At 51.5% G+C, this 25,220-nt stretch overlaps 1 protein-coding gene across 7 annotated transcripts in view; it reads left to right on the forward strand.

Moving 5' to 3' along the window:
• The window catches only part of RNF220 (ring finger protein 220), a 186,734-nt gene that overhangs the window by 115,845 nt on the left and 45,669 nt on the right, over positions 1 to 25,220 (forward strand). For 4 of the 7 annotated variants that reach the window (XM_072041824.1, XM_072041823.1, XM_027463634.3 and 1 more), the window contains 5 exons: positions 4,801 to 4,846; positions 12,962 to 13,057; positions 16,019 to 16,061; positions 23,349 to 23,470; positions 24,489 to 24,621. In XM_072041824.1, the coding sequence (XP_071897925.1) occupies positions 4,801 to 4,846; positions 12,962 to 13,057; positions 16,019 to 16,061; positions 23,349 to 23,470; positions 24,489 to 24,621 (440 nt within the window). Of the gene's footprint in view, positions 1 to 4,800; positions 4,847 to 12,961; positions 13,058 to 15,667; positions 15,877 to 16,018; positions 16,062 to 23,348; positions 23,471 to 24,488; positions 24,622 to 25,220 lie in introns of those variants that run through there. The other 3 variants (XM_072041821.1, XM_072041822.1, XM_072041825.1) reach the window with 2 other exon arrangements.

The following is a 25,220-nucleotide window of genomic DNA, read 5'->3' on the forward strand; positions in this document are numbered from 1 at the left end:
ACTGGATGGGTACACACAGAGAGCAGGGGCGAGAAATAAATCCTCGGTCGGTTATTTTCCCTTGAGCGACGCATGCCTCTTCTGCGGAGCCTCCTCTGAACTGCCACGTGAGCTGGGAATAATTAAACACTCATTACAGCCGCGGTAGCAAAGAGCCCCCCGGATCAATCTCAAGCATGACCTTTCCCTCCGACTTCCCTCTTGATTTCTCCAGCCACCTCCTTTTCAGAGAGTGACACATTTTTTCCATCCCACCCTCGCCCCACGCACCCGCACCGCCTTTTCGCCACCCAGACCCCGCAGAAACCTGTCGCCCACCCTGAGCGGGGCCACGGGGCACCCTGAAAACGATGGGAGGAAAGCTCAGCAGGGAAAAAAGGAGCTGTGAGCATGAAGGGGACAGGGCAAGCAGGACAAGGGGTCCCTCGCTCGGGGTGCTTGGTGGTCCTGCTGCATTTCTGCTGCTCTGGGCTGGGCACAGCTGCCCGCATGCTGGGCACTGGGAGCGCGCAAATATTGACTGGGAGAGCACTTGGGGAGCACAGATGGGACCAGAGGTGCTGCTGGGCCCCACTCCAGGATTTTTGGTAATTTTTACCATCACTCAGCCCTTTTCGCCATCGGATGCAGGGGGTGTTTAAATCAGTGCTTGGAGCAGGTTAAAAATCCCGACGTGCCTCCCCTGCCAGCACGGATCACGTCCAGCTGCTCCGGGGAGCTGTCACCCGTGGCTGGGTGAGGATTTGGCCTTGTGTAGTTAAAAAAAAAAAATAATCAAACCCTCATTTCCTTATTTAGGCTTCAAGTGACACTTCCACTTATTTAAACTGGCGTCCACAAAAATCCAATTCCCTCTCTGCCCGGCTGCTGCTTATTCCCTGCCGGCGTTCGCTCCGTGCGGCTCTGCTGCGGCTGCTCCGTCCCGAGGCTGGGCTCCTGAGCCGCTAAAAATAAATTGTGTCCACCGGATTGTTTTTAAAGAAATAAATCAGCAGCTTTCTGGCCACGGCGTGCAGAAAGCTGCTGGCTTTGTGGGATGCCAGGCAGGAGCTGGTGCCGTCACATCCCAGGGGCTGGTGAGGTTGTTCTGCAGGGCTGGAAAATAGCAGCAGCAGCGTGGCAATGCAGCAGCACGAAGGGCTGAGCACAAACACGTGTAACTGCCCGGGCTCGAGGAATTTGTTCTCGTGCTGTTGTTATTAATTACATGGGGAGGTGCTGAGCGCAGCCCGTCCCTGAGGGATGCTGCTCCTAACCCTGAATGGGGGCTCTATGAGATTAAATCCCACTTGACCATGCCTGGGGAGCTCAGGTGGCTGCGTGGAGCCTCCAAGTGCTGCCACTGCTCTGTGCCCAGGTGTCCTCTCGGAGCACCCTCAGTCTCCTTTCTTTGCTACAACATTCCTGGCTTGCAAGAGCTTCAAGAAAAAGGACAAGCACTGCCCTGCTCGTGATAAAGCACAACTGGATGGTCTAACCTCCAGCTCATGCCCTGGGCTCTCAGGATGGGAAGCAGCAGCTTCTATCCACGGGGATGGGAAGGGCACCACTCCCTGCGTGTGACTCTTTTTTTTCCCTAGCAAGCACACCCCAAAAGGCAGGAGCCATAAAAAATAAATAAATCTGGAGCCCTCCATTGAGGGGGGCCATTGGGTGCCACTCCAGACCAGCAGCACCAGGGCAGGGACCTCGTGTTGTCCCCAGCAGTGGCACCAAACATCCACATGTGCAGGGATGCCACAGCCCCCGTGGTTCCCATCTGGAAATGCAAAGCCTTCGGGGGACAGAGCGAGGCTGCCCAAGCTTCTGGGTCTCTCCAGGACCTTTCCTTTCTTATGTGGTAGTTTGGGGGGGATTGCCTAAAAGGCAAAGAAGTTGTTTTGCTGTAATGAACTAGATAAACAATTCCCCAAATAGATTAAAACTAACTGTAACTTATAAAAGCGGGTAGTAATTATATTTTATTAGCTAGCAAAACACCATTTTTTTATTTCGTAGGATAATTCTGTGTAAATCACCTTAATTAGAAGTGTCAGACGAGCCTGTGAATATCGTACTTAGTAACTAATTTCCTATGTACAGGTTATAATTTAAAACACATGGATCACTCTCCGAGTGGAAATATGCTAGCCATGAAATAATGTGGGGAGTGTTGGGGTTATTACTATGTAAATGTGTAATCATTTCAGACCACTGCAGCCTGGCTGGGTGATTAAAGAGAATCCCAAGGTCTCCAAAGATTGTGCTCTCTGCAAGGGCCTTGAGCAAAAAACTTTAAAAGGCACCGAAAAGTGTTTGAACTTTAAAGGTCTTGATTTCCCTTTTACCATTTTTAATTTGTCGGTGGTGTTTATGGACAGGAAGGCTTCTCTTTGCTGACGGCCCCTCCGCTCCCAGCCCCTTCCCGGCATCCTTAGGAGGCAGGGAGGGTGGCGTGGGTAGCACGGGGTCATTTAATGGGATGGAGGAGAGCAGCCGGGAAGAGCCAGGGCTGTTCCAGGGGCATTCAGGATGGGATGTGTTGGAGGAAGGCTCAGGAACCTCAAAGGGAGGGATCTGGGCAATAACCTGCTCTGACCATCGCGGGGGCTTGTGGCCGGAGCTTGTGCCCATCCCGGGAAATAAATAAAAATGAACAACTGCTGTAGAACAGGGCTGAACTACAAGGCAGTAGTTGTCAGCGATCCTCCAAATGGAGAACAATATAAACTCTGCCAAGTTATTTAAATCAAGCCCTTCCCTCTTGGTCCCGGTGGTAACCTTTCAGAGGAACTCTCATCCTGGGAACTCCAGTTTCCTGGTGCTACAGCCATTTCTGGGAGGAATTAATGAGATTCTTCCTCTTGCCCTCTAAAAGGAATAATTTTAAACACCCTTAACAAGAAAAGGGAGGAAACGAGTTGTTTTTTTAACCCAGTGTTTGGATTATAAAAGAAAAAAAAAAGCGTTGTTTCACACTTTGGGCAATTCGGAATGTCAAGGTATTGTGGGAGGTGCACAAATCCCCAGCTGCTCGTGGCAGGGAGCCAGGAGGGAGGTGGTGGCAGGACTGGGGAACCAGGGAGGTGGCAGAGCAGTGGGATGGGGCGCAGTGACATCCTGCACCCCCACCAGCATCCAGCAGCGCATCCCTCACTCCGTGGGCTGCAGCCAGTGAAGATGGTGGCTGTGATGTCCCCAAAATGCTCTGCACGTGTCTGCATCGAGCAGCACACCCTGGGAACACCTGGGAACACCGTCTGTTTGCTGCAGATTCATGTTAAAGCGCCTCGTTGACCTCGGGGCCAGGAGCAGTGCTCCGGCATTTGGGGTGACCCAGCGGTGACAGATAAGCACGAGCATCCCCCCATTTTGGGGCAAGGGCGAGGACGGTGGCACTGGGGAAGGAGGGGGCCATAGCCCCGGGAGAAAACACCTTCCTCCATCCCTTCTCATTTCATAACACCCAGCCATCTGCCAAATCAAGGCAGATTAAAGCCAGCCAAATTCAATTTCTCCCCGCTGCCACTGCAGCTCGGCATCTGGGGCTAAAGTGTCCCCGACAAAGCGAACATGACAGGCACATTGCTTTTTTGTCACATCTAGTACCATGTTGATCTTCTAAAAGTCTCATAAAAATTTATTGATGTCTCCCATATTGCTGTGATTGAGAAGAAAGGAGCGTGTGTGTGCGGCGCGCGCGCACGCGGGGAGGGGGGGGGGCGCGTGTGTGTATTAATGCTCCTGAAGTAGATCTGATTTGATATGTCTTGTTCTATTGTCAGCATCTGTTTAGCGAGGCTTTTTAATACTTTCTGGCTGCCGATCACTCATCCTTAGCCTGGGATGCGGGCTTGCATACAAATTTTGTTATTAAACACAATTCCATCCTCTCCCCCCCCCTCCAGCCCCCGCAGCCCCCCCGCCACCCACCCATCCATCACCTCCCCGGGGCTATGGGCAGCCAGCCGCCCCGCCAGCCCGCGCCTGCGAGCTCCGGTACTGGGGCTGGCAGCATATTTCAAGAGCCTTTTTGCCTGCTGCAGGTGCTTTGCATTGACAAATCGAATCACGGGGAAATAATTTATTTCCTAATGCTGTTTGCAGCATGTTAGCAGGAGAATTTACATGAGAGAGATTACTTTAATAACCAAAAAATTACAGTGCAGGCCTCCCCGCCATGTCGGCTTTGATACGTAATTGTTTCAAGTTTAACCTGTCTGGAGGGGGGAAGGTGTTATTAAATCTATAGCATCTCCCGCTGGTGAGGGCAGGCAAGGAGGAGCACCGTGACGGGGACCTCCTTCACTGCTAAACAGGGAGCAAGCTGAATTAACAAATCACTCCAGCCTCCGGCAGCGGCTGGAGCAGCGGGGATCTTCTTTCCCTTGCTCTTTACGCTGATTTAATCTCCCTCTGTTTCCCTTCCTCCTGTTTTATCACGCCTGACCCCACGCTGGGCTCACCACCCCACATTCCTCTTGCTGTGGGTTTCTTCCCGTTGCCCCCACAGGCTCGCTCCCTGCTTTTCCCCAGGGTGGGAGAGGAGCTGTGCAAATCCCGGGGACAGGGATGGATCCTGCATCACACCAGCAACAGCACCTGGGTTTGGGTGGCTCCGTTCTTGGGCTCTGCTCCTTGGAGCATTTTCTCCTGCAGGCTGGGCTGGCACTGCCCTCCGTTCTGTGCCCTCCCCAGCCAGGATAAGGAGTCCCCCGTTGCTCCAGGGATGGGGAGCTCTGTGCTCTGCTGTTTGAGCTCCCCACACTGCCTACCACGGCAGTTTCGTGGCTCTGACCCCCTTCTCTTCTCTCTTGGCAGTAAGAACTCCATCCTGAAGGATGCCATGGCAGCGGGCACCCCCAAGGTAAGTGAACACAGCTCAGTACGCTCTACCCTGGAGGGCTGCTCCCTACTCCCCATCGCCTTCCCAGCCCAATCCCTGCCCTGCCACTCACTGTTCCCAAGGGAAGTGACCGTCCTGGGCTGTCCCCAGCAGTGCCACGCTCTGGGGCCAGGCCAGCAAAGGGGATGTTGTCCCCATACCCCCACTGTGCTGGAGCGGCTGGGTCCTTGTGCAGCTCAGGGACAGTGAAGCTGAAGGACCCAGTGGGCTCCAAGATTCCAGATTGTGTCTAATGACAGCTAATGAGAGCTGATCACACGCACACTGAGCTCAGGCTGTGAAATCATGCACGGAAGCTGCGGAGCCAGAGCCATATGCCAGTTCTGGAAGAGGGGAATGAGGCTGCCTCAGGGGGACCAAAGCACACCTGAGGAGGAGCCCAGATCACTGAAAAAACCCTCCTCAGCTGGATCCCCACCCCCTCAGTACCCACCTCCCATCCCCTTGGCTCAGAAAATCCTGAACAAAATGCACCAAGCATCATGGCATCGCTGCGAAGGGCATCATTCACTAATTAGCTGTCCTTAATATGACACTGCCACGGGAAGGACCAGAGCTTGGGCAGGCACATGGGTGGCCAGGAGCATGGCTGGGCACTCGTAGTCCCCTTGCACAGCCACTGAAAACCATGCTGTTTGGCCCAGGCTCTGTTTTTTTTGTGGTGCCAGCAGCTTGGGGAGGGCACATGAACCCTGACGCAGCCGCCCAGGGAGCTTTAGTGCTGGGAACTTCAGCTTTTTTTTTCTTTTTTTTTTTTTTTCTGGATATTTTGGGTAATATTTTGAACCACTTGGAATGCAACATCAGAACCAGGGGTAGAAATTGCAGCTCCAGGCTTTCCCCGTGAGGGCCGGTGCCTTGGCAAGCACATAAACACCCTGCCTGCCCCCCCCCCCCCCGGGCCAGCAGGCAGAGATAGCTCCCAGGTAAACCCATCCATTTCCCAAACCTGTGAGGGAAAATAAAGACCCACAGGGCCTGTGGTTGCCTTCGGGTGTCCCAAAGGAGCTGGAAAGGGCATCTGCGAAATAACGCCTGCGCGGGAGAGGGACGGGTGGGAAGACGGATGAGCTGTTTGGAGGGACACGCAGCAAGTGACTGACAGACAGCAGATAAAGCACAAGGTCCATCTCTCGGCAGGGACGGGCTTTTGAAGTTTCCATTGACAAAGAATCCCATTTGCCTTGAGCGAGGGGATTAAACTGGGACTGGAGAGTCGTTCTATGTAAAGGAGATCAATCGTCCCCTGTCACCACATGGATCTTTTCCCTTTGCCCGTCACGTCTGGGCCTAAGAACATTAACTTCAAGAAGCCACGAGAGCAGGGAGGGAGAGGGTGAAATCAGGAAATCTTTCATTCCCTTCTCAGAGAGCTTGAAAGCCTCTCAGCCCAGGAGGATTCATTATTTCTAGGTGGCTTTTGCTGGGAGACAAGGCCTGTGTGGCAGGGGCAGGCCGGGCGCTTCCCTGGCTTGTATCAGAAACACTGTGACCAGCAGGGCTAGGGAGGTGATCGTCCCCCTGTACTCGGCTCTGGTGAGGCCGCACCTCGAGTACTGTGTTCAGTTTTGGGCCCCTCGCTACAAGAAGGACATCGAGGTGCTTGAGCGGGTCCAGAGAAGGGCGACGAAGCTGGTGAGGGGCCTGGAGAACAAGTCCTATGAGGAGCGGCTGAAGGAGCTGGGCTTGTTCAGCCTAGAGAAGAGGAGGCTCAGGGGTGACCTTATTGCTCTGTATAAGTACATTAAAGGAGGCTGTAGCGAGGTGGGGGTTGGCCTGTTCTCCCATGTGCCTGGTGACAGGACGAGGGGGAATGGGCTAAAGTTGCGCCAGGGGAGTTTTAGGTTAGATGTTAGGAAGAATTTCTTTACTGAAAGGGTTGTTAGGCACTGGAACGGGCTGCCCAGGGAGGTGGTGGAGTCACCATCCCTGGAAGTCTTCAAAAGACGTTTAGATGTAGAGCTTAGGGATATGGTTTAGTGGGGACTGTTAGCGTTAGGTCAGAGGTTGGACTCGATGATCTTGAGGTCTCTTCCAACCTAGAAATTCTGTGATTCTGTGATTCCCTGCCGGGTGGGCCTGGTATTAAAGCCCCCTTTGTAACCACACGGGGCTCGGGAGGAGGAGGTGGCAGCCGGGGCTGCTGCTTCCCTCTGTGTCCACTGAAATTCAGCAACGTTAGGATGTGAAGACCCTCTGGGAAAGTCCATTTCTTCCCCACAGTCACCGCTGCAGACGCCTCTCCTGGCAGCAGGAGCCCAAGCGTAAGCGCACTCCTCGCTCCCTGCTCTCCTGCCCCTCAAGAGCTGTCAGTCACCAGGCTGGGTCAATTTTCATGGCAATATGTCAAAGAAAATCCAATCACTCAACAGGGGATGCAATGAACGCAGGATTATTGTATCAGGTTCTTCTATTATCGGGGCTGACCGAGGCAGTGACGGCCAAGCGAGGCCTGTAAACTGGGGGCTGCGGCCATCGCATCTGCCCGGGTCCGGGCTCATTGGAGAGGCGAGGAGGGTGGCACGGAGGTGGTGCTCATCACCACGGTGCTCAGCATCCTCGGGGCTTCCTTGTGGAGCTTCATGCCCATGGGAAGGGATGCAGGCTGTCCTTGCTCTTGCTGAACTTGACACCACGGCTCCACGGTGCCATTCTGCAGCGTGAGCTGGTCGTTGCTTGAAAATCCTTCATGCCATTCCGGGTCCCCGTGGGGAAGTCCGACACCAGAGTCACTTGGGAGGGTGCTTTCTGAAGACGTGTCCCAGCCAGCCATGCCCCAGACCTCCCTGAGCCCAGAGTATGTCCCCCTAGCTACCTAAGGGTGTTTTTTTTCCACTGTCAGGCTGTGGAAGTGAAGCTCCCCAGTGCTTGCTGTGGGTTCGTCATTCCTCCTCCACTTCTCCTGCACATTCCCTTTCCCACCAATGGCCCAGCTGCCAGAAAATATTGGAGCAAGGGGCCAGGGCCAAGCCCCCTCCCTTACACCCAGCAGATGCCAGCGGTCGCTTTGCTGAGGTTTGCACCTTGGGTGCCCCCAGACCTCCACCGTGCCGCAGCCCCACGATCCCCCACCCGCCCCGCGGTTTTACAGCCTCGCAGAGCAGTTTGAGAGAGAATTACAGCACCTAGAGGGAAATTTGACCACTAAAGCCCTCCAAGGAAAAAGAGCTTTGAAGCAAGCAAGATTTGGAGCCTGAAACCTTGATGGAATGGCTGTGCTAAGCCCTTGCCAGCCGCCTGGCTCGAGATGAAATTTCCAGCGCGATCATTCAACTTCTGCGTATCGTGTCTGGTGCTAGGAGCAGGGGCTGGTGGCAGGGCCCCAGGGCTTTGACTCCTTCTCTTGTGTCAGGGACTCACTGGGGGGGGCTCGGGGATGTCACACTCCTCCCTCTAACTCTGATTTATGAGAAAAGATTGAAAAGCCAAATATGAACACTGGGGCAAGGCTACCGCCGAGCCGGGGACACAAGAACAGCCCACAGATATGCGAAGGAGGGGAAATTACCTCGGATGCGTGTCGGCTGCCAGCTCGGGGTGACGAATACCAGAGCCACTCCAACAAAAATCTCTGCCAGGTTTTATTCCATAAAGCAAATTACCCCATGAACAAAGCCCCTCGCTCCCCTTGGGCCAAACAGCTGTGCCCTCCCCTTGGTCCGAGGGATGCTGCGTCCGGCAGGAGGAGCACACAGGGATGTGGCGTGGGATTTCTGTCCCAGATCCACCAGGACCAGGGCTCTATCCCCTCCATCCTGGTGCCTCCACGGGCAGATCGGCTGGAGGGGGCTCCCTTCCCCTCTGTGCCTTGCCCCAGGGGGCTCAGAGCTTGACTGCAGTCCCAGGTGCAAGTGTAGCATGCACGGAAATAAATCAGCAGCCCACTGCTGACACCGTTATTTCTGCTCACTATTCACACCCTTCCTACGTTTAAGCTTTTCATCCCCAGCTCCATCCCACCTTTATCTCTGCCAGCTAAAAGCCACTGGACAATTTTGCCTCTCGCTTTCCCAGGAGCAAATGCAGACTCTCCGAAAGCTTCTAGGAAAGTCAGCTCTAATAGTGGCATCTTTTTGTCAGGGATCCTCCAGCAGCAGCGTAACAAATGGCTAGCAGAGAGAAGGGGGAAAATCGCAGCCAGGCCTGGTATCACTCATTGCTTTCGGGTTACAGTTCCCAAGTGATAACAGCTATTAGCAACACTTTGACGGCTTCCCTACCGTGGAGGGGAGGGCAGGAGACAGAAAACATGTCAAGCCATCACCTCCATGTTAAGTGATAAGTACCTATTTAGGCGGCAGAGTTAAAGCTGAATGCATCAAGCACGGAACACTTTGTGCCAAAAAAAAAAAAAAAAAAAGGAAGAAAAAAAAAGAAAAGGACCATATAGATACATAAAAAGCAGAGTTGGGATATTTGTTCTGCTGACAGCAGCTGTGATGGATCGTTTAAGAAAAATAGACTCCCTGTGTTTTTCCAGGGCTATCAGAAAGCTGGAGTCCAGCACTTTAACACTCTCAAATGACCGGCCTTGAGAGGAAGCGGGATGTCAGCAGTGCCGATGCTGCCCCAGCGAGCTGCTGGGTTTGGGGCTGGTGGTTTCCATCCATCCCTCGCTCCAGCAGCTGCACCCAGACACACGTCCCCTCCTCGTGCAGCTCCAACCCCACACTGCACGGGGAGCGATGGAGGTACCGCTGTGCACGTCTGGCTCATGCCAAACCTGCCGAGCACCCAAACGGGGAGGATGGAAATGCCGAGCGGGGCTGTGGCTGCCCAGCACAGCAGGAGGGGCAGGAGGAAGGAGCGAGCACACGGCTCGGACAAGATTGATGGCCTCGTTGCCATTAAGAAAAAAATTAGCCGGTGGCGGCTATCATATTAAAGGGTGAAGAAGCCGTGAATTATTTTCTTAAAGATCTTATCACTTACAATGATAATTTTACCTTCCAAAAGGCCACTTTTAATGAGGCAAGCCAGGCAAAAAGTCATGATTTAATGCCAGATTTTTTTTTCCAAACACATTTTACTGCTTTTTTGTCCATGTTTAAAAAGCGCCGGTGACCTTTTTTTATTTAGCTTGCCCCAGGTGTAATGCTCAGGCTGATCCTCTCAGGGTTTATAACCTCCGCGGAGAGTGCCTTTACCCAATGGAGAGATGATTTAAAGGGGAGGGAGAAATATGAGGCTGCACGGTGGCTCACACGAGTGTCTTTGACACTGGGAGCTGTGGTTTGCCAGGGAAGGGGACACCAGGGAGAGGAGGATGCTCTCACCCCGGTAGCTCAAATGCTTCCCAAACAGGTACCCAAGGCAGTGAGCGTGGCAGATTTCTGCATGCCACGCCTCACTTTTGAGGTGGAAAGACAGGATTTGGGTCTGCCCAGCAGCTTAGGGGTGCATGAGGGCTGGGAGGGCAGGTGCAACGCTGCCCTTTTCCCCTGCAGCCGTCTTCCCAGATGCTGGCAGTGAGATGGAGCACCTAGCCCCTGGGAAACAGCCCCGATATGACGATTTGGGGAAAAAGAGGCCAAAATCGGGAAGGCAGACAGCCTGGCCTGATGCAGCAATGGAAGTCACCCTGCTCTCCAGCACCTTTCCCAATCCCTCAGCCCCTGAGCCTGCTTCCTCGCATGCCCCGTGGCCATCCCACCGGCATGGGCTGCAAGGCAAAGTGTGCCACGTCTCAGGGAAATGAGAAAAACAAATGAAGTCGAGTTTCCTAACAGCAGAGGGGAAGTGTGACTTGGCATCTCTAACGCCGTGCTTAACATGCCGGCAAGGTATTTAAAATTGAAGTGCTTGCACACAATTTAAAAATAGACAGTTTATTAATCTAAACTGCAAGTGTATGTAGAAGAGGCCTCGAGATTGACATCTTTGGGATTAGTTTAGCCCTGCGTTTTTCCAGAGGTCATCGCCATGGTGCTCAGGAGGTTTGTGGAATAAATGGGGCCGGCGTTCTTCCCGGGACCACACGCTAAAAACTAATACATAACGTTTAATTTACTGTCTCCATAGCTAGCCCAACCATTTTTCACATAATAATATTGGATTAGAGCTACCAGAGGCTGAGGGGGGAGCTGGAGGCGGGGAGGGTTTGTCTGTCTGTCGACGGGGAATGGGGAGATGGGTATTTTTTCCCCTTTTCTAGAATACATTGGAAAACGGAACGCATTTAACCCTCCCAGCTCCAGAGTGCTCAGCTTATTAGGGGGGAAGGGGCATTAACACTGCTGCAATCAGGATGTTGTTCCGAGTCCCACTTGAAGGCTTTGAGTCCCTCCAATTTATGGGACATGTGCAATCCTGCTTCAAAAATGATCTTTGTTCTCCTCTTAGAAAATAAAGCCCCTAAATTATAGCAGGAGCTGGGGTCTGCATTCTGCAGAAGTTCTCCTGGTAGCTCCTCACGGCTGATTAGCTGATAATTGAGCACCCCTGTGGGGCAATTCCCCTGTGACCCAGCACCCCAAATCCTGCTCCCCGCCTGCACCCCTCGCTGCTTTGCTTCCCTCGCCAGGCAGGCTGTCAGAGCCCAGGGATCACATCCTGCTGACTGAACGGATTTGTATGCTGAGTCATTCTTCCCCTTGCTCGTATCTTTCCAAAAAATGCACATTTTTTCACGTTTCATTTCAGCCCAGAGGCAAATGTTTCTGGAATGCTTGCCTTTCTCCAAGGTATTATGCTTTTTAATAATGTTATCACCACACTTGACCTGTCCAATTCAGATGATATCTACACTTCCCTTTGCAAACATACACATCTCCGAGCAGTCATTTATTGTTGGATCTTGCCAGCTGATTCTCGGAAACAAACATCTGGAGAGCTGTGCTTACAGTGTATATTTTTTACAACGCAGCGTGCCATATTTAACCTAGTTTAGCTAATTTATATTTTAAATTAGAATTTTAAATTGGATTTCCCCTTCAAATTCTTCTAATAATAAACTTCGCTTACAACTCAGCGTACATTTTTTTAAATGCTGTCGAACTCCTGCAGGAATTTTCCCGCTCGGGTTCATTGCCTGTAGAATTTAGACTTACCCACTATTGACTTGAAGTTTATCAGCGATTTCTTAGGTCTCAAACACCACTGATCTTTTTAACCTTCTAAAAGGCCCTTTTTTCTGCGCCGCTTATTAAAATAAATAGCATCATTACAGAATGAAGAGGTGGTTGTGCTGCTGAGAGCTTTAGCGTGGTGTACAAGGCTAGGGAGAGATGTAGCGGAACTTGCAGTGGTGGACGAGCGTGCACTGGCGTTGCTCTGTGCCAGCACACCCCCGTGTCACTGTATGGATTTTGTAGATTTCTGGGGTGTTTTATTCCTCAGGGGACTCTCCTGGACCCCCTGTGGCATCTGCAGGGCAGAGTGTGTCTGTGCAGTGCTCTGACACTGCGTGCTGTACAACCAGAGATAAATTAACGGGCACCTGGGAAGCCTCGTGTGCAAGATGCTCGCCCAGCACAGGAGGGGCACACGCAGAGCAGCGTTTGCTGCCGTGGCTGTTTCATTGCTTCCCCCAGCCCATGAGTGCTGGGCAGCCTTTACGGTCCAGGGATGCGTGCTCATGCTTCCCCTGTAAATAGCTCATCCGTCAGACGGGGCAGGGGAGGGCTGATAGGAGAGAAAGCAAATTTAAGATGGTTCTCACCAGCTGAATCACTTTAAATCGCACATCCCTTGGGCTCTGGGCTGGTGTCTGCTTCTAAAACTGGCAGCACGTGCTGAAAGCAGCATCAGCCTGACCTCCCTTCCCCAGCCAGCAAACCTGTTGGCCTCTGCGTGGCACAGATTGCGGGGTGCTCCCGCTGCCCCTCCTCGCACATCTCGCTTTGAGCAGATGTGTTTGCACTGGGCTGGAGCAGGCAGCAGCCCCTGCAGCCCATCCCATCACAGGGCAGGTGATAAAATCCCTTCAATGTGAAGTGTGAAGCCACTTCACACCCCTACATTGCAGCAGTCTGTCCCCACGCCGGGTGGATGTGCTCCCTGCACCTTGAGGGCAGCTTAGCACGGGGCAGAGAGCCCGGCCATGCTCACAGCATGAATTTCTCCTTTCTCTCGCAGTCAATTTTGTTGTCGGCCTCAATCAAGCGGGAAGGAGACTCCCCGACAGCATCGCCCCACTCCTCGGATGACATCCATCACTCGGACAGATACCAGGTAAGCAGGCAGACACCAGTGCTGCTCTCGCCGTAGCCGGGGAGCCAGCTCGCCCCAGCGCCTGCAGCTCTCCAGGAGCTCCCCAGCTCTGCACCAGTGCCCACCTGCCTGCAGACTGGGGACACAATCACTTTGTCCTCACATGGCCACAAAGGCAGATTTTTGCCTGCAGGGTCCTCCCAGCTCTGGCTTTGAACCACAGCTGTGCAGAACTGCTTGAAATCGTTGTAAAGGTTTCTGTTGCATTATATTCATCACCCCTGCTGTTGCTATGGCTGTGTTTGTCATTACTTACCCCATGCCACTGTGAAACTTCCAGAGAAGTGATTTTTATTTTTTTTTTGTATAAGAGTGAATGATGTCAGCCTGCAGCAGGCCAAAATTCATTTGGCTGGTGTGCCGCTGCCCAGCAAACTGACTCGTGACTCCCACCCAAATTTTGGACCATTCACGGCCATGCCAGCATGTTTTGTAACCCTGCAAGAAATCATGTTCTGCCCAGAGAAGTAGCAGGTCTTGACTTGTTGCGACACACTGAGTAAAAGTTCAGGGAGATGGAACAGCAAAGGATGAGGAAGGCAGCAGCCAGAGTACAGCTCTGCTTGTAGGAAGTCTGTGTTTTGGGGGCAGGCTGGCAACCTGGACTCCAGTTTGAGACAGCTCCGAACAGTTTGGCTGCAAGCCTGTGCTCAGCCACTGGCTTCAAAACTCCAAAAGGCAGCAGATAAAATAGCTGTAGCCTTCAGCACAGACCCAAGCATTCCTCTGCCTGCCATGGGGACAGGCTGGGTGGGCCATAGCTGTACCAGCCTGGTATAAAACCATGACCCTATATGCTGTCCTATCCCTATATCCTCTCCTATATCCATGCCCCTATGTCCTCGGCAGTGACACCCTGTGCCCAGTGTCAGGGGATCCTATATAGGCCACTTCACATGTGCCAGGTCTGCACTTGGAGCTGCAGGAGAGGCTGATGGCCACTGTTTGGGGTCTAGCCCAGCAGCCCCAACTAACACACCCGTTCCTGGAGATAGGCCCTATTAGTAGCAGAAAATTGCCTTTGCTGCCCATTATCCTGCCCTCTGCCCTATTATTAGTGATATTATCAAACAAGGGCCAAATCCTCCGGGTTTTGCTACATGTTCCAACGTAGCTGTGGGTTCTAATTTGGTGTCACATCACGGTTGCTTTACCCTTGTATGAATGATGAGACCGGGTGCAAAGTAAGAGAAGCAAAACCCACAGAAGATACAGAAACGCCTCGTTCAGGTAATTCATCTCTCTTTCCCGCCTACTTAATAAGTAGGCTAATAAATAAATTATGCTCCTTCCAAGAGGGTGTGGAAAAGACTTTTGCAATGGCCCCCTTTGTTCGAGAACACCCCTCCCTTCCCGTTCCTCCAGATTTCAGTCTCGGTGAAATTGGCGGTCCCTTGCAGTCCTCTGTTCCTATAAATTTTTATTATGTCATACTTGAGGACAAATATTCTCAGCAGAAGCCCCCTCTCTGTGCTGAGCCTAGCTGGTCTCTAATGTGTTTTAAGTTTGTGAGCGTATTTTATGGAGGGTTGCAGCCCTTAATGCAAATGCGTAATGGGAGCTGTAAGCCCGCACTGCAGGGAGAAAAGACCTCTGGGGCCTGATTTTCATTTACGCTTACGCTGGCTGCTTTATGCCGCTCTGGCAGCGTAAAGGGACCTCGGAGTGGGTGCCAGGGTTGCGTAAAGCCTCTGCGTATCCTTAATAAAGCCACACCATCCATGAGAGTTCAGCCTTCCTGGCTTATGAAATGCTCAGGAACCAGAGCTGAAGGCTCTCGGTGACTTTAAAGGCTGCAGAATTTAAGCTTTCTGTATGCAGAGGTGTGCTGGGACTATGCCTGTCCCTTGTGCTTTTTGTGATCGAATGGCAAATATGAACTGTATTTCTAACACGCTAGGATGGGATATTGGCGTATGGCTTTTCCGAACTCCTATGACTCGTTTTCCTTAGTTTTATTTAGTGCTTATTCACCATGGGGATATTCAGGGAAGAAAGAGCTTTGTGAGAGGGAGTGCTGCAGGAACACCGGCTTGCACAGCGCTCGGGCTGCCTGCGTTGCTCAATTAATTAATTAACTAATTAATTAACCAATTAATTAGTTAATTAATTAACTAATTAATTGAAACCAGCGCCGAGCAGCGTGAGGGGACGCTGCCGGGGGGCACGGGGCCGCTCATGGCGGCGGGGAATGCCCCGGCCTGGCTGAGGCACCAGGAGGCGCCGAGGCTGCCAGGCCCTGAAGGAGAAGGCGCAGGGCAGCAGCTGATTGGCCGGCACCACTGGGTTCCAGTCGATCCCGAGGCCCTGATTGGCTGTTGCCATTGAGCCTGAAGCGCTCCCTCTTCCTATTGGCCAAAGCGCAAGGCCTGCAGCCTCTCCTCGCCCTCCATTGGCTGCGTGGCCCTGCAGGCCGATTACCCCCGATCTCTGATTGGCCAACCCCTCCCGCCGCAGGGCGCTGATTGGCCGGGGGAGGAGGGTGCGAGGAGGGGCTTTGCCGGGAGGGGGGGGGCCGTGCTGCCGCCTGCCGGTTGCCATGGGAACTCCCTCCTCCGCCGCCTGACCTTTCACCCCCCCCCAGCTCGGCGGCGGGTCACATGACCGGGGCCAACATGGCGGCGGCCGCCGGGGGCTGAGCGGCGGGGCTCCTGCCGGGCCGGGCCGCATCCGCCCGCATCCCGGGCCGCGGGGGGGGGGCCGCGGCTCCTCCGCCTCGCCGCCAGCCCGCGGCTATGCAGAGCGGCACCAGGGGGCCCGGCGCAGGCGGCCGGGAAGAGGTGGGGGCGGGGGGGCGGCGGGGGAAGGCCCCGGGGGGGTTGGAGGGGGTTAGGGGGGGTTGGGGGGTGCTGGGGGGGGCCTGGGCCTCGCTGACCGAGGGGGGGGTGCTGATGGCTCTCCGCTCTTGTGTCCCCTCTGCAGACCTTCCTGCGGGTGCGAGCCAACCGGCAGACGCGGCTGAACGGTGAGTGCGGCGCCACGGCTCTGCTCCAGCCCCAAAATCCCCCCCCACGAGGGGTCCGGATCATCCCTCCCCCCCCCCCCCCCATCCACATCCACATCCACATCCCGGCCTGGCCGCCTCCGCTGTGGCAGCCCCCGGGCTGGGATCGCTGCACGCCGGGACCCCGACACGAGCCGTGCTCAGGGCCTGGGCCCGCTGCCGTGAGGCCCCGCGGCCGCTGCTGGGTTTTCTGCGGCTCGCCCGGCCGCACCGAGGGCTCGCAGTGAACTTTTAAAGCAGCGGTCGCCGAGTCTCTGAGCGGGCTTGCGTCTGACGTCACGGCTGTTGTGATTTTTTTTTTCCTTTCAGACCCGCGGATGCTGGCGCGCTTCTTTTAATCCCGTGTTTCCGGGTGTTCATAACGACAAGAGGGCAAATGTGCTTAGTGAGAAGTCCTTTAGTGTTCAAAAACTAAAGCAGAGCTCATTTTCTTTCAGAGAGATCCATCCCTATCTTTTCTTTACTGAAGTTTCAACTTCCTCAGCTCTTTCCCCAAACTTCAGAGAAGTTAGAACTTAACTACTTAAATAATACCAATATTCTGCCATCTGATCTTATAGATGACCTTATAGCTGGTCTAATACGTACCACTTGGCTTAGTTACTCAAGCCACCAGGCTTGCCAATTTTGAGCTTCCTGCTGTGATAGTTTGGGACAAACGGGTGACGTGATGATGCTGTTTAGTTAGGAAAAGGTAAAGGTATCTTTACAAAACAGCAAAAAGCTTTAGATGGTGCTGATGCTAAAATAGTGTGCTTAAATTTGAAGTGCTACACTTGGTATAATCTTAAATGGAAGTTTTATGAAGTTACTGACCCGATGTCTTCACAAGGAGTGCATACCTGAGTTCAGAGATGGCTCCGAGACTCTGAAATACCCACCCCGAGGGCCAGAACCTGTGAACTCTTGAAGGTCTGTCGAGTCCTACATCAAAGAGATGAGTTACCGTGCATCAATTTGGGGTAATTGTTGGCATGTGCACGCTATTAGATGAGCGCAGTGAGCTGCCGGCGTTTGCAGGCAGTCCCCTTTCCTGACACAGGCTTCAGATGACTGCGATGCACTCGGGGGTTACCCTGCAGTGACTTGTTTTGTGTGACAAAGGTCTCTGGAGTCAGTGATGTCAAACTGTTTCTTTATCGTTTTGGATAGTTCAGTCTAAGCTCACACCTTCCGCCTTTTTTCAGGCCAGTAATTTTAAATAAAAAAAGTCAGAGCCAGGCTGGGGAGGTACTTGGCATTGTGGAGTCCTTCAGGATGAATGAAAGCTCTTGATGACAGCATGCTCTGCTGAACTGGCGCAGCGGTGCTTTCTGCTTTTGACTTCAGCCTGACAGGGCTGCAGCGCTGTCGGTGTGGGCTGCAGTCGAGGAACCCCTCTTGGGCCCTGTTTTGGGATGTTTTGGTCAACCTGGGCTTGTCAACTAACGGGAGCCTCAAGTTTGCTCAGCATTTGCATTGCTTTTGCTGAACCCTTTACTCTTTGTATATGCATTTTGGGGTACAGTGAGCAGAACTAACAGACATGTTCCAGGTGAAGGCATTTGGTTAATTTGTTTAATCCACTTTGAATTGTGATGTTTCCTGGCTGTTCTGCTCTATGCCCTAACAGTACCAGCTCCAGAAGTTAGGAAGCTGAATGCAGAACTACTAGCTGAAATGTTTTCGATCACAAAGAAAGTCAAGCCGGATCAAAATTGGTTCCTCCTGACCTTAGCTTTTCACGATTCCTGGTTATTATTCACAGAACATCCCCGTAGTGATGCCTGATTCACTCCTGTGCTGTCAGATTAGTGTCCAGCCGGATGGTCGGATAGGTGTACAGCTCCTTTCAGTGCTTGTGACCACTTGAACTCTGCCCTCTTTCTTCTTTCCTCCTCACCAGTTGTTTGCTCTAAAATAACTTGTGGTATCCGTAAGCTTTGCCACGTTACTGTTAAACAGTTATTTAAGCACTGTTGCTCCAGATCGAAAAGGCTTGAGCGCTGTGGGAAAAAAAAAATGCTTATTTGTCTGTATCTTGTGTTTTAATGAGCATCTAATCAATCACACAATTTTATAGCTTGCTCTGTGAGATTGGTTTCCTTATCCCTGTCAATTTACATTGTCAGAAATTTTGTAGGACTTGTCCAAAGGCATCTGGCTCCTTGTTAAATGTTCTTGTTGACACACTGAAGAAACTTAGCACATAGAAAACTCTGTCAATGAAGAATGTACCATTTTGTTTGCTTCTGTTATGTTCTAAAGGTATTTTTCAGTATCGTTGCTACCAGTTTGTCTTGGTATCTGTGAAGTTTCTTACCAGCTGAGCTCCAGGATCACTTTGGGAAACTCCTTCTGTAAAAGGAGACCCATGGTGTCTGCTCTTCTCCCACGTTGTCCTTGACTCAAATGTCAGCTGCCCTGGTTTTTTGTGCCTGAGTCCCGTCAGATCTCCTGGATTTGTTTCATCCCGTTGTGGTTGCTTCAGGCAGAACAACAAGAGCTAAGAGAAGGTAGAGAGAGAGGGGCATCTTCTGTGAGCTGCTGTTGGCCTGGCTGCCAGGTGATTAGGTCCTGATAGTTACGTGGTTTACGGGCACCTGGCAGTTCAGAATTTTAATTCTGGAAGTCAAGCTTTTAACTTAAATTGAGCTGTAAGTAAGGTGAATGCATGTGCAAGCCTTGGAGCAGCAGATTAATGTTCTGTCTTCTAGGCTCTTGATGGAGTGTTGGTATCTGAAGCTCCCCGTCAGGCTCAGTGAGCTAATCCAGCACCTTTCACCTGTGCTAAACTCACTTTGCAGAGGTTGTGTCCTCGTGAACCCAGGAGTATGAGATGCTGATTCCCTACAAACCCGTGTGGGGAAGAAGGCATTTCTTTCATTTGCCTTGTTTCCAGTGTCACCCAAGTCAGAACTTTTTAGCCACCCTGCAAATTGATGCTTACGGAATTTAACCTGCTTAGGTGCTCGTTCAGAATCAGAAGCACAAAGTTACCTGGGTCTATCGGAACATGGATTCTGCAGGTCAAGGCTGTGCCACCCTCAGAGAATAGTGTCAGATTGCTGGAAATCATCTGCGTGGAAGTTTGGCCGTGCAAATGTGAAAGCCCCTTTGAGACCCTTCTGTGAATTTGGCCCTTAATGTTCTCTCTCAGGCGGATGAGCAGCAAATTACACACAAGGTCTGAAACAGATTTATTCTTGACCATCTGTTTTCCTGCTCTAGCATGTTCTTGAGGTGGCTTTTTGTATTCTGCCATTGCTGCCTTTGTTCCTCGGATCAGATGCTCTTCGATAGGCTGCTCAGCCCCAGAAGCTTTTTGTCCTAAGTCCAACAAAGCGTAAGTTCTTGCAGTAGATCTGTAGAGAGGAGGTGCTGGGATATCTTCGATTGAAACTCCTTTGGCAGCTGCCTGGGAAACCGGTTCCAGGACCGATGGTGCCCCTGATGGAATGCTGAGGGGATTGGAGTTGGACTCGAACCAGCACATCGTGGGCTTCTACAGCTGGCGATGGGTGGGGGAGGGATAAAGCTAGATGGTTTTCACCGGAAAGGAGACAAAAATGTTTCCATTTAATTTGATTGGCCTGCCATTGCAGGAGCTGCTAATGATGTCTGCATGGGGCTCGGGGGACCACTCAACCTGGTGGAAGGAATCATGAGAGATATTGCTAGTAACTTAATCATCCCCTTCGATGCTGCAGGAGAGCTTTGTGTAGTGTCCACTGCTGGATGCTCTGTAAGAGCACTCCTGAGGGAATTAGAATGCCCTGTCCTGAAGGTGAGTTTTTGGTTACAGGGGAGGTGGCAGTGAATACTGAAACCCGTTAGCTTTTTTCCCAGGAAACTTTTCTGGACGCTGGTAGGGCTCAGAGAAGAGGCTGTGTCCTGCTCCTTGCTGGTGTTATCAGCAGAGCGATGCTACAAGGGGATGTGAGAGGACAAAGTGCTCGAGGCTTTAGTGCAACCTCAGGGAGAACACACCCAGCAAGAGCACTGTGTAAAGGATGTCTGTGAGAAGGGGACCTTCATGGTGCTAGAAGCCCTCCGATGGCCTAATAATAATTATTAATCTTAACAAAAACTAGTGAACTCCTCACCTCCTGGCGGAAGGCTGGAATAATAACTACAGGCTTTGTTCAGGTGGAGATAAGAAGGGGTCAGCCCTGTGCAAAGCCCTTTTTCCCTGAGCTCAGTCCTTTGCAGCCAGTCCTCCGCTGGCTGTGTTTTTATCTCCCTGAATTACAAGAGGGAATGGCTTTTTTTTCCTTTCCTTTCCCTCTCCCAAGCTCCCACGACAGGAGCGTGGGGGAGAGGGATTAGTGAGCTAATTAGAAATGATTGCATCTATCAACACTAATTAACAATCCTGTGGTCTCACTCGCGTGTTCTTTTGAGCTGTTCCCCGTCGGGACAGCGCCACAATCACCCCGTGCCTTTGGGGCCGCTCTGTCCCTGCTGCGCTGATTGGAAGTGATAGCCGGGCATGGAGAGCGCTGCTCGGGACGGCCTTCGCTTCCTTTCCTTTCCTGCTGTCACCAGGGGCACCCCGAGCCTCCACGGGATGAAAATGGCAGGGGGATTCGCTTTCAACACCTCTCCTGTCCAGTGGCTTTCTCACTCGTGGCACTGGAGCTGAAAGGGCTGCTGCTCCGAGAAGCTAAAGGAGCTGAGAGGAGCTGTCTGCTGGGTCTAGCATGGAGCTGAAAGAGCTCGGTTCTGTTCCCAGCACTTCGGCAAAGCAGGTGCTTGTTGTGGCAAAAGGATCCCAGGAATTTATCAGCACAAGACCTAAAACACGCTGCTTTCCTTTTGTTACTGTGGGAGCGCGTGGGCTGGAGGAGTCTGGCAGTAAAAAATCCAAAATACTGATACACTCGTCAGACAGACCGGCTGACCTGGATTCATTGGCCACAGAGACTCCTACCCAAATATTTTCCCTGCTTCTTCCCTCCGTGTTTAAAACCAGGACGAGGTGAGGGAAAGAAGTCTGTGACCGGGAGCGAGAAGGCTTTGTTTCCATCTTCCTGCATTTTTCTCCGGTCAGATAGGTGTTTACTGGGGTATGGTCGAGTCAGATTCCAGCCTCCTCTCCTGGTTTGTGCTGGCTCTGCAGAGTTAATGAGGCAAGGAAGGAGCATCTGAAACTTGTGTGGAAGAGCTGAGCAGGAGGCTGCAGGTACTCACTAAACCAGAACTCCAGAAGTCTCTCATGCACTGAAGTACAAAGCAGACAGAGCTTGGATTAACTGGGGCTGCTGCTGGTAACAGGGCTGCGTGACCTTGGTGGAGGAAGAGGAGGAGGGAAGGCTTTGGGGGCTTCAGGAAGGGAAAACAGAGAAGCTGAAGGGGTCGTTGTTTTATTTAAAAGTGGAATGTAATTCATCTGGGCACACTGAAATCAGAAATAACACTTTTTAATTAATGTTTGCTTCTGTTTTTGACTGGAAGTCAAGCAGTTTGCCTTCTGGAGTAAAGGTTGGCAGTATGAGGAAAATAACTGGTTTAAGCAGGCGGAATAGGAGGGAAACTAGCAGAAACCTCCTCCGAGGAGTACTGAACTACCTGAGGTGTGAGGAGAGGCAGGTGGGTGTCTGCCTAGCGCGAGAGAGGAATGTGGAACTGCAGCAAACAAAATCAGACAATTGCTGAAAGCTGTGTGCATTGACTCAAGAGGGTCGCTCTTGTTCCAAGTGCCAGGCCTCAGAAACACTCCTGGTTTAGCCTGAAGTTATCTCTTACTGTAGGAATGTTACACTTGCAGAGTCGTTTTCATGAAACCAGGAACACAGGTTTGTTGTGGGGGGAGTTTTTTTGGGGGGTTCTTGCAAATCTGCTCTCTTCTGGTGCAGAAAAGCATTGTCCAGGGAAGAATTTGCTGCTGTGTTAATCCTAGAGCATCATGGAGTGTATGGGATGGTGAATACTCCTAATTCTGGGTTGTGGGGAAGCATGTCCTAACCCAGAGAGTCCCACAAGCAGGGAAGCCAGCAGGAAAGCCTTGACAGAAGCCTTTCAGGTCTGTGGCGGTGCGCTCAGCTAAATCGTGACAAATCACTGGGTGATGTGAATGCACTAAACTGACATTTTAGAAAACAATTGACAGAAACTTTCCCCGTACCCTGGTAGGGTCCTGGCATTCCAGCACCTTTCTCCTCGCTGGCTGCAGGGAGCTGTTGATCTTCCAGTCTGCAGGCACAAAGGCTCAGAGCGCGCCGCGGTGCTCGCCACGTCAGGAACGATTTCTGGCTAACGCAGCTCTTTGGTGGTGTCATCTCTCATTATCACTCGGGCTTTCCTTGGGCTTTTCCTTGTGTCTCATTCAGAATTTTGACCTTCCTTATTAATTAAACAGGAACTTTCCTGCAGCCAGTGATTGAGTTATTCGGTAATACCTGCCTAAAGCCATCATCATAAGGGACAGAAGTTCTTTTTAATGCAAATGATTCGGTTCCAGATGTTTTGATCACATTAAATGATGGCTCAAATTAACCAGAGATTGGATTAAGCAACAGGCTACCTTGGCTGCTTTTTCTAATCATCGTGATTCCCAACGTGTTTGTTTCCCAGCCGTGCCCTCAGGAAGGCGGCATAGCCCCAGTTCCTCTGCACATGAAAATAGGGAAATAATAGAGACAGAAGCTATCTAGGATAGGTGCTGCATTTGTACCAGCAAGGATCTTCCCATAAATGTTACCTGCTGCTAAGGTGCTCCTCTGACTTGTTTGTGATGGTCTGGGAAGGAATTATTCAGGGTGTGCGGGTCCTGAAAGTGATCGTAACCTGACTTGTCCAAGGCTTCTGGGGCACTGCACCAGCTCTCTGTGGTCTGAGCTAGTTTCTGTGTAGGGAGTGGGTGAGTCTCCCACTTAGAGGCATCATCCAGAACAGGGTTCAGTGTCTTGATTTGAAAATCTCACTGAGATTTGAAAACAATTTGGACTTCCAAGAGAAAGTATTTGAATAACTTAGGATTGTGGAGTAGGTATTTGCTCTCCTAGCTCTTAAGCTGTGAGCAGCTGCCTTTCTGAAATCAGGTTATGCTGAGCCCCAGGTTGCAGGTTTCACGTGGAAAGCACTAAGTACAATTCTCCATGCTGTTTAGGGGGTCAGAAAAAGGAGTTGTGATGGGGTTTTCTTGTGTGAAACCGTGCCGTTTCTGCCCAAGGCTTGTTCTTTGGAGCTGAGCGCCCAGGGAAAAGTGGAACTGCAAACTTGACATGTCTTCCTCTTTTGTTTTCTTTCCTTGGTTTCTCCATGCAGCTCGGATTGGAAAAATGAAACGGAGGAAGCAAGACGAAGGGCAGGTATGTCCCCTCTGCAGCCGACCTCTGTCAGGATCCGAGGAGGAGATGAGTAGGCATGTGGAACAATGCCTTGCAAAGGTAGAGGCGCAGCAGGATCGCCAGCTGCCATTCCCTTCTCCCTACTCCCAGCTTTGTCTGCAACTGACCTAATGTGGGGCAAAAACTAACATTGCTGAGCTCGCAGGCAACGCTAACTATGTCTCCCTGAGATCTGTAGTCACTTGCCTTTGTCTTGGAAGATGGATTCTTCTGGATTTTCTCTTGTGTCGCATTAGTGACTTTTTTATTTCATGCACCCTTTCACCGTTATTGAAGTTGAAGTTGTAGACTGTAAAGGCAGAGCTATTGAAGTTTATGAAGCCTTTTGTAGGACTTTATGCTTCCCGCGGAGCACAGCAAGAGGAGTTCTTTTTGATCTCTGCCTTTGACAACATTAGAATTATTTTTTGTTGGCTTCTTTTGTAAGACTGGCACCTGTAAATGTTGCATGACCACCTTACTCTAGGAAGTACGTTTGAGCAGAACCGTTCTCTTGCTGTTCTTCCCAAAGACGGGAATAACGAGGAACAAGCCCTAGGAGAAAGAGTTGTCATAGGGCTTTTCATGCTCGTTTTGCAGAAAAGCCCACAGCAGAAAACAAATTCATTCTTGTTGCATCAAGGGGTGCATGATGTAAGGAGAGGTGCCTTTTGATCAGCACACCCAAATAATGCGCTCTGGGAGAACATTCCTTGCTAGTTCCTGTAGCTTGGGAGCTTCTCCATGCTGGGGATCAAAGGAATCTGTTGCTTCTATGGTAGAGAGGGAAATTTGTGCATGCAAAGTGAGGGAACGCATGTGAAATGCACGTGTGTCGTTGTAGGAATCAGTGCTTAAATTTCTGTGCGCAAAAATGATGACCCCTTGCCACTTCTGCTCTTAAGGTCATCGCGTTTGTCTAGTGCTGATTTACTTCTAGGTGCCTGGGGATGGGGGAGGGAAGCAGATGCTGCCCTGGGAACAGTCCGGCTTTCCTTCTCTATCCCACCCTGAGCTGCTAGCCTCAGTGAGCTATTTCGTGCATCTCAACGCTCTGCCCCTGCTTTCCCCTGTGCAGAGAGAAGGTTCCTGCATGACTGAGGATGACTCTGTGGACATCGAGAACGAGAACGGCAACCGCTTCGAAGAGTACGAATGGTGTGGGCAGAAGAGGATACGGGCTACCACTCTCCTGGAGGGAGGATTTCGAGGTGTGCCAATGTTTTGGGGTCACTCGTGAATCATTCTGCTGTTGAAGTTGATTGTTGCTTGTCTTTGGAAGGAGGGACCTGGAAATCTCTTTCACCAGGGGTGGGACCTTAGCCCTTTGCAAGCAAGTAAAGCAGTTCCAGCTTTCTGCCCCTCTGGAATTGCAAGAGTCAAAATTTCTGCAAGCCTTGAACAAAAGCATGGCATTATTTCTTGCTCAAGAAATGTGGCTAAAGAGGGAATGAGTAGGAATGGGCAGAATGGGGAGATCATTTGGGGAAAATAGCTTCTTATGTGTTACACATAGTAAGATATACGTGGAAATATGTGAAGAGAGGGAAATAGAAATGAAATTGTAAAAATTCCCAGCCTGGAGTGACGAAAGCTGGTGTATCAGCCTCTGGTGATGTATTGAAGGTGACAGCTAAGTCGCTTTAGCACCTGCATAAAATATTAAAGGCCCGGTTGTGCATTTATCACTCCATCCCTTTTAAGGTTGATAAATGAGAATCCAGGAACCTGCTCTGCACCTCCAGCGCTGCAAGCCCTTAGGGCTCCCAGACAAACACATTTTATTTTTCCTTCTTCTTCTGCTCCTTCC

The sequence above is a fragment of the Anas platyrhynchos genome, chromosome 8, assembly GCF_047663525.1.
Source record: "Anas platyrhynchos isolate ZD024472 breed Pekin duck chromosome 8, IASCAAS_PekinDuck_T2T, whole genome shotgun sequence".
NCBI classification, from domain to species: domain Eukaryota; kingdom Metazoa; phylum Chordata; class Aves; order Anseriformes; family Anatidae; genus Anas; species Anas platyrhynchos.